Raw genomic sequence first — 9421 nt, 5'->3', positions numbered from 1 at the left:
AAGTCAACCAGAATGGCACAGCAATGGAGACAAGAAGAGTGAAACACTACTTCCAAACATTGTGCATAATAATATATTTTTGGGCCATAACTGAATTTCTACTTGGCTAAAAGTACCGCAAAAGAAATTCTAGCAGACAAACAATAACACTAAGGTCATTCATGGTTAGGCTGTCTAGACATGGAGTAGAGACTAACATTTATCAGTTTGTCATTCATTTTTTCACATCAACAATATCTACATGTAGCCTTCATGCACGGTATTCAGCCCTATCAGGTTCCATTGTAAGTACAGTACATGAGTAATCTTCTGTCTCAGCGACAACACAGGAAGAAATAATGTGCCATGTTGCTGCACATTGTTTAACAAGATGCTTCTACTGTTTCCTGTCATCGTGCCTTCCCTACACACCTTGTACAAAAGATTTGCAAAAAAATAGAAACCCAAAGGATCTGTCCATGTACAGCATACACACTCAGCAATGCTGTAATGCCTACTATTCCCCAGTCCAGCTGTGTGCTTTCTCTATGAAAATGTCCAAATGTGTTTGTGTGTGTGTGTGTGTGTGTGTAGTATGCTTGTGTGTGCATACAGTATGTGTGTGTGTGTGTGTGTGTGTGTGGGGGGGGGGGGGGGGGGGGGGGGGGGGGGTTCTGTCCACATTGGTTTAAGAGTAACATTATGTGTGTGTATCACAGTGTCTGGGTGAGTTGGGAGCTGTTGGGATGTGTGTGTGTGTGTGTGTGTGTGTGTGTGTGTGTGTGTGTGTGTGTGTGTGTGTGTGTGTGTGTGTGTGTGCACTGGCAGAGAGTACATATGTGTGTGTCTGTGTCTGTTACAGTGGCAGGGTTGAGTTGGAAGCTGTTGAATTTGCATGCTTGTTTGTGACTGTGTGTGTGGCCGTGTGCACGCACGCCTGCTGGGGGTAATAAAGAGCTGAAAGCTTAGATCAGGTCTCAATTTTGTTTCTCTTCCATCCTCTCTCTGCTTCACAGCAGCTTTATAGTCTTCTACAACAACTACATACAATCCATAGTTCACAAGGCAACATCTTCAGTCTGTCAACGGACATCAAGAGAACGTTTGTCCTTTAATGCCAACCGTAGCAGCTGCAACTTCATTTTGAAGGCGTGAAGCAATTCTTGCTGGACACCAAACAAAAGCGCCATTGGCAGTAGTGAAAAAAAAGAGAGAGACTTGAACGCAGCAGTCATCCTTGTATAATGTGGTGACTGTGTACAAGACGGACGTCCTTCTATTAAAAGCACAGTGCTGTAAGCACATTTCAGTCTCGCAACTGAAACCCTTTAAGGCAGAGAAGGAAGAGGAAAATTCAAAGATGAACTCATCCCTACAGCTAACCACCCACCCAACCAACATACACAAGTGTGTGCACGCACACTCTTTCTCTCTCTCTCTCTCTCTCTCTCTCACTCACACACACACACACACACACACCACACACACACACAGGCTGGCAGTCCCATCTCTCACTTATCTTTTAACACCCTGGCTGTAATATTCAGAACACATTCCCTGAAATATTGTGCAAGGCTATTCAGTGCTCATTACAGCATATAGTTGCATTCTGCAATACTGTGCACTCTTGCTTTAAGATATGAGATACTCCTCTTTCTCTCACACACTCCCTCTGTGTGTTTCTCCCTCTCACTTTCTCTCTCTCCCTCCTCTCTCTCCCTCTCTCTCTCTCCCTTTCTCTCACGCACACACACACACATTCTCAGTACCACTCCTTCTCTTGCGCTCCTCTTCCTTTCCCTCTCTATTTCAATTCCTCTCTTTCTCTTACACACACAGTCTCTCTCTCTCTCTCTCTCTCTTTCTCACACACACACAACTGTCTCTCTCTCACACTCTCTCCAGCAAGGCAAGCGCTTAACACACACAGACACGTGCGCACGCAGAACACACACACACACACACATGCAGCGTTCATTGCTTTGGAGAGGGGGGGGTAGAGCCTTGCGCACAGAGCTGAGCAGCCTCTCAATGGGAGAGCAGAGCTGAAAGACGCGGGGGAGCCGTCGCGGAGCTGGGATGAATCGCAACGTCTGACGCTCCACAAAAGTAAAGAAGCAAATTAAGTCTGCATCACCACAAGGCTTTTCACCTTTCACAGGGAGGAAGAGAGAAGGGAAGAGAAGAGGGAGCAAAAGAACAATCCTCTCTTGACTTAGAGGTGACATGACGAGCCCTCCATCTTCTAAATCCTTGGCTAGTTTCTGACAACGTTTCTTGGCTGTGAGGTTTTTCTTCCTGTTTTTTCCTCTCCTTTGGTTCTTATTTTCCTTGGAGGAGTGTCAGTGGTGGTAGCCTAGGATTGCAGGCTGACTGAAGCGAGGAGAGGGGACCACTGAGAGACTGGGGGAAAACAAAAGAACCTCCGGATTCTGCAGTTGGTTCTGCTCTTACTAGGAACTTTTTTTGGTCACTAATCTCATCTGGTCTGTGACCATGGGTGGATTTAGGAGAACGTGCTGAGATTGCCGGGTAAAAAAAGAACATACCTCCAACCATCTGACCAGAGAACTCAGGTATGAATCTTATTTCATACTGATACTGAATCCATGTTTGTCTGTGGCTATGGTGGTTCAGTGCATTTGCAACTAGGCTATCATATTGCCTCACAAATACTTTCCAAGTAGAAGAATTCTTCAAGTAATGCCAAATACGGACAGACCTGTTTCTTTATGGAGGGGACTATGATAATATTCAGGTACACAGCTGACTGTCAACATAACCAGCAAAGCATGTGACCACATAAGGTAGCCTAATTTGTAATGCTGAATAGTTAGTTATAAATGGAGGACAAAGTTCCCGCTTTTTACACCAAGTTGGGCAAATGGAAGTAATAAACTTTTAGAAATCATAGCCTACTTTTAATTGAATTAGACTCATTAGCTCTATTTGTACGCACTGCCTTCCTGTTGAGACAACAGTCACATTGAAGAAATGTCCCCTTACATTTATTCCGTAAAATGCAATACCCATTACGCATCATAGAACATGAGTGTGAGCCATCATAACACACGCTATCTGTATTTAGCAGCTAACATCAGTTTCCTGCCACAGAGATGCATGATCAGTTATAGAAATTTTGGGTAAGGAAGGATGGAGTTCAGTGGTTGGTATTCTACAGATGAAACTGGAATCTACTTGAGCATCGTGTGTACGGTAATCACGAAGATATAAATCAACTGCCTAATTAGAATGCAACACCACAATATAACGGACCATTAAACCAAAGAACAAATTACCTTTTCAGCCCCTCAAATACAAATGCTGTAGACAGGGTGGGTTTGCAGGAGGTGTGAAAAATTATATCAAACAGTAAATATTTTTGTGTTTCACAAATTAATGCTCACATCGATTACTTACAGAGAGCCCTTGAATTCAAATTGACAGTCCATCATCTGTTGAGCACCATGATTTCTAACGTGTTGTTAGCCCACGTAGCTTATCAGGTTGCAGTCGGGCACTGATTGGCTAACTGTCAAATCTTTTTTATGACAATTCCTCCGTGGCCTCATGAAGAGAACGTCAGCTTCCACTCCCTCGCTGTTTTGTTTTTAAAAAGCACAACTCTAAGTTTCTCAAGATGAAGGCATCCTGCCAGCGACGATACAGAGCGCAGTAGTGAAAGCATTCCTGGGGGAACAGTTCGCATTTCAACAAAACTGCGGATTAAAGAGGATTTAGAGCAGGAAAGGGGATTACAATGTGCTGTTAATAATTATATGCTTAATTTCTTCATGTTGAATATTCAGTAGCGGTCTCAATGTCATTTGAGGGTATGCAAAATTATGTCTGCGTGCGTATCTATCCTAAAAAGAGGTCTGCGCATTGAATATTGAATTATGAAGATTGTTGTGCCTGTCACCATGTGACTGAAGAATTACAGGGCTGTTCTCTTGTGAAGACAATTTCAAAGGTGGTACATTGCTAGACGTATAATCGTTTTCATCAGGATTCATAACACGTTCATAATAGTTAATGCTTCTTTCTCTTAACTTTTCGTGTCTTGATGCTGAATGATTCACACATCTGCATATTGCAAATGGAGTTTTCACATTGAAGAAGAATTTGAGATACAAATTTCGATTCTAGTTTCAAACGAATATACTGTAGTTTAATCTTTCTTTTTGAGTTGAGTTATAGTTTTATCTTGGTTTTGTGCCCACTACATGGAACTGTGCTTTTGAGAACATAAGCAACCAGTAGAACATCAACTAGATTCAAACTGATTAGCCTAACCGTGTCCATGAGTTGGAGCACTATGACCACTTAACGTGTTAACGTGATTATATATGAAATTGTCCATCTAGTCAGCCCATGGAGGAGAGCAAACAATGTGCCACATTTCTGCATTCATATGGGAGGCAGCATGATGGTCTTCTGGGAGGATTGAAACCCAGCCCCATCTGCTAGAGACAGTACCTTTTTGGCCACCTACTTTCCTTTCCTTATCAGAGATACAGCTACATTACATATCCTTTTTTAATCTTCAAAGGATTGTTAAGGAGGGGAACATGTATAGCTAGAAGATTTCATGCCAAAGATAGATCATTTTTATTTCAGTCTGGTGTAATTTTAGGAAAGAAAAGGTATTACAGGATTGAGGTTGAGTCATGCCTGTGTGTTTAGTGTAGTTTCAGTTTGGACAGCTGAAGGATATTCTGATTTTTTGGCACAGTATAGTAATAAGGTATGGACATAAGTTGATGGCTTGTATGTGTATGTGTATGTGTATGTATGTGCACTTCTGTGTAATATGCAACCTAGTGTATTCAGTATATTCACAACCAGAGTAACATATAGCTTCCTTATAAAGACTGCCCATCTGCATACACACCTTCACATCAGACTAGCAATTTTTGCTCTTCCTGTCGTACTGCTGATGAAAAAATGAATATGTATTTTGCAGTTATGTGTTCTCAAAGCTTGTCTTGGTGAGTCAACACATTTCTGACACCCTGCAATGGCATAAATAAGCAGCTGTACCTGCTGAGGTTCAGTGGTATTGAAGCTGATGACATGTACTATATGCTTCTGCTCTGTGTGTGTGTGTGTGTGTGTGTGTGCCTGAGGTAGCCAACTGATCCCATGTCTTTTCCTATAGATTCCTGCCATGTCCTGGTTCGTGTCCCTGTGGATTAGCCTGAGCCTGTTTGTACTCTGCCAGGCCACCCTTTATGAGACCATCCAGCAACACCATGTGGCCAGGCCGGGGCACAACGCTATTCAGATCCTAGGTGAGTTCTGAAAAAATCTCTCTTTTGTCCTCTCTGGCTGTCTGGCTGGGAAAAAAAATCCCCAGCTCAAAACCTCCTGCAGCTTGCTCTTTTAACCAGGTCTTATTCGTGGGATGAAAGTGGTTTTGTTCTAGAGAGTTTGCGCTGGGGCTAAAGCTGGGCGAATTTTGTCAGGTTTTTCGGTGAACCTGGATGGATTTTGATTGCATGTCTAACTCTACTCCTGCGCGGTTGGAGAGGCGAGTGAGGCGAACACTTGAAGCCTTAACCAAGCTCCAGTTTCGTTGTTTCATATGAGCAGTTTTTCGAGTGCAGTGCAGAACACCTCCCCTCCCTCCCCCTCTTCTCTCTTCTCCTTTCCTCTCCTCTCCTTCCTCCCTTCCTCTCTCCTTTCCTCTTCTCGCCTCCCCTCTCCCAACCCTTCCCCTCTCCTTTCCTCTCCTCTTCTCTCCTCTTCTCTCCTTTCCTCTCCTCTCCTCTTCTTTCCTCTCCTCTGATCTCCTCCCTTCCCCTCTCCTTTCCTCTCCTCTCCTCTTCTCTCCTCTCCTCTCCTCCCTTCCCCTCTCCTTTCCTCTCCTCTCCTCTCCTCTCCTCCTTTCCCTTCTCCTTTCCTCTCCTCTCCTCTCCTCTCCTCCTTTCCCTTCTCCTTTCCTCTCCTCTCCTCTCCTCTCTTCTCCTTTCCTCTCCTCTCCTCCCTTCCCCTCTCCTCTCCTATCCTCTCCTCCCTTCCCCTCTCCTCTCCTATCCTTTCCTCTCCTCTCCTTTCCTCCCTTCCCCTCTCCTCTTCTCTCCTCTCCTCTCCTGTCCCCTCTCCTCTCCTTTCGTCTCCTCACCTTCCCTCACCAGCTCCAGTTCCTCTGTGTTTCCTCGCTCTCTCTGGAGGTCTCTGCAGGGGTGGGAAAAGGCACAGCAAAAGCGAAGGCATCTTGGCTCCAGCAGCCGGCATGGCGAGGCAGGCTCCAGGCTAAACAATCTACATCAGACTGTGTGAAAACCAGAGGGGGCTGCTCTGATCACCATGACTCCAACGGAAATGACAATTATGTTTCTCTTTTGCTCTGTGGAAATATTCGGCAATTAAGCTGAGTTTCGATGGCGGCACGCGGGCCAAAGGGGGTGGAAGTCACTGAGGTGGGTCTCATTCATACGCTTTTTTTGTACAGCGACAGAGCAGCAGCCCCCGTGCCTTGTTTTAACTGTGACACCAGGGCCTTGGGCGAATCAGAAGCAGAGCCAGTTTTGAAAAAAGAAAAAAAAAAAAGGCCACACACCAGTCAGACTTTCCCTATTCCATTTTTCTCCCAAATGTTAACACATTAATAATTCACATTTTGAATTTTATAAAAAAAAGTATCAGCATGACTGTCATCACACAGAGAATCCTTGATAAAGAAGTAGCGTTTTCTTTGCATGGTGGCGACATAAATTCTCTATAACTGACGAGGTCCCCAAGTGGTGTGGATGTGTTATGGTTTATTTCTGGCTGCAGTGGCTGGCAAATGGAGCCGTGTGTGATCTGTGAGTGGTACAGAGAGGCTTCACATCACACAAAGCACTCTAAACTCATTAATCTGAACACAAGGAACGGAAAGCGTCGAACGACAGGATTGGCCAGATGAATTTTTAAAAGAGTGCTTCCAGGTTTTTTCCCCTCTTCCGGGCCTAGCAAAGCATGGTGCCAAAGATGTACAAGGAAGTGCATGCCCTACAGTAAGTGACTTCTGAATTATGGAAGAACAGGCAAAAAAGGAGGGGAGGAAAGTCGTCACACTTCATGGTGAAGTTGTATAGATTATCACTACAAGACACTACATATCAATGGCGTTTCCTCAGAGATTTGTGGGATGTTGCCGTGCACACATACAGTAGATGTGTACACACACACACACACACACACACACACACACACACACACACACACACACACAACACACACACACACATTGAGAGAGAGAGGGAGAGAGAGAGATACAAATTTGTGTTCTTGAAGACCGCTTCCATCGAGACGCCTGTTACTGAAGATTTTATGTGTCCGTAGGGAAAGGAAAATAAAAGGACAAGATGGAGGAGATGTGTTACAAAGAGATAATCGCACCATAAAAATGATCAAGTCCCCCACACTTTGTCCTGGATATTTAACATTTGTCAAAGCAGATGCAGGCTCAAACCACTCCACTCCATGGTGGGCTTTTCATTGTATTGTTTATCCTCCTAAGCCATGAAAGCTTGCTTGTGGTTGTGGTATTGCTCACTGTATCATATGATCTGGGAGGCAAAACTGGAGGGGGAGGAAAGCTGAATAGTATATTGATATTAAGCACTAGGAGCTGAACACTTAGTGGCAGACTCACGCAATACTCACTGAAATAAATATACAGTATATATTTAACATTAGGCTTTTAGTGCACCTCTTATGTGAGGTAGAATGTTTTTTTTATCAGGGCCACAGATGATGTCAGTCTTGGGGAAACACTCTGGGTTGCATCCAGCTGGACTTGACCAGGGCTGTTTTCTCGGAATTGAAATACTATGAAGAAATATATGAATTAGAATTGATTTTATAATTTGCGGATCCTCTCTAGTTTCACCATGCAGACTTTAAAATATAAATAGATTTGCACTGCCTGACGAGGAAGAAGGACTGCAAGAGAGAGGGAGAGAGGGACAGAGAGAGAACTCAGATCTGAGAGGAAGGAGTTTTTTTTATGCTCAGAGTCTTTATCCCACAATCAAAGGCTATCAAAATGAGCTATTAGCATATAAAATCACATTTGCTAAATATGAGTTGAGCCTGATGCATTATACATATCTGCCATGATTTATTAAAGAGAGAGAGCTCACAAGATAGTGTGAGATGATATGTATGGTATATTACACAGAACACAAACATTTCGGCGTTGTAGATATTCCATTTTATTGAAAAAGCTAATATAGGTATTGACATCCATGTAAAAATGCTCCATTACTGAGATGAAGTGTTGTCTAATTGAATCCTTGTGTTCTTTATTGGGTTGCGTTTACAGTGTCAGCTACTATTATGGTCAGGCAGACCAGGTTGTTGAAAGCAAGGGAGCCTTCCTGGTCCATAAAGAAAGGCAGTAACACGGCAAGCAGCTGAGTAACCGTCTTACTGCCCGAGGCCACAGTAGTGACACAGAGATTGTCCGAGTCTGTAAGGTCAAAAGTCACTCTATGAGAACATGTAAAGGAAGCAGACAGGATATGCACAGATAGAACTAGAGGTATGTGTGCCTGAAGAGAAGACATCTTTTGGTGCATGGAACCTTTTGGAACATGAAGCTTTTGGTAGAAGCAAACATACAGTATACGTACTGTATACATATATATGTGCATGCACATACTGTACATGTTCATGTATACATATATTTGTTCATGTAATGTCGTCCTAAAATGCTTCAAGATGGCTATTCTTGAATGACCTCTCTCTTTCTTTGTCTAAAAGAAAAAAATGCTTCCCTGACAAAAATCCCGTCACAGTCGTGGTTTGTATTGAGTAACGATTCGCTCGACTGCTCCATCACCTGCTCAGGCAGCGTCATGCCACCCGTCCCATGAGCCACCGCTTCTCGAGCTCCCTGGCGCCCTGCACTCAGACGAGATTGATGGCGCTCTGATTCTAGGCAGCCAATTCTGGTCTCTCAAGAAATAATCCAGTACATTGACGGATGAGTGGAATGTGACATGACACAATCCTTCCCACTCGCAGCTCTCTCCTCCTGCCTTACCTGCTGCCGGATGCACCACACGATGCCTCTGAGTCTTCGTCGGCCTCCAACTGCTGGCGGAATTTTCTAGATGCTCTTCTCGTCACTATCAGGCTTATTTCTCCGATCATGTCCAACACGAGCAAGCAAGCAAGCCCAGTCCCCATTTCATTAGCAGAATTGGCAAGACTAGATTCAGGAACTGCTAGGTGTGTGTTCTCTTGGTTTATATCATGACAAGGTGTCATGTTATGGCTAAGTAGGCATGTTTGTCAAGGTCATGAGGTATGATAAGGATAAGGTATGATATATGAAAATGCAGCAGGAAAAAGTCACAACAGAGCTGTCATACCCTGACACATTCAGTCCCTGAATAAGTGGGCTGTCAAGTAGTCTATGTGGGAAGGTTGTTTTTAAAAGTAT

At 43.9% G+C, this 9421-nt stretch overlaps 1 protein-coding gene across 3 annotated transcripts in view; it reads left to right on the top strand.

Annotated features, from left to right (window-relative positions):
- The first annotated feature begins 2062 nt into the window (after nucleotides 1–2062).
- Nucleotides 2063–9421, top strand: part of LOC121706709 (chemokine-like protein TAFA-1) — a 115794-nt gene continuing 108435 nt past the window's right edge. For all 3 annotated transcript variants that reach the window (XR_006031111.1, XR_006031110.1, XM_042088677.1), the window contains exons 1-2: nucleotides 2063–2555; nucleotides 5141–5273. Coding sequence is in view for 1 of the 3 variants with exons in the window: in XM_042088677.1 (XP_041944611.1) it covers nucleotides 5150–5273 (124 nt within the window). In the remaining 2 variants the exon portion in view is untranslated. The remainder of the gene's footprint in view (nucleotides 2556–5140; nucleotides 5274–9421) is intronic.

The sequence above is a fragment of the Alosa sapidissima genome, chromosome 4, assembly GCF_018492685.1.
Source record: "Alosa sapidissima isolate fAloSap1 chromosome 4, fAloSap1.pri, whole genome shotgun sequence".
NCBI classification, from domain to species: domain Eukaryota; kingdom Metazoa; phylum Chordata; class Actinopteri; order Clupeiformes; family Clupeidae; genus Alosa; species Alosa sapidissima.
The sequence above is the reverse complement of the archived record's forward strand: the minus strand, read 5'-3'. Positions and strand labels throughout refer to the sequence as shown.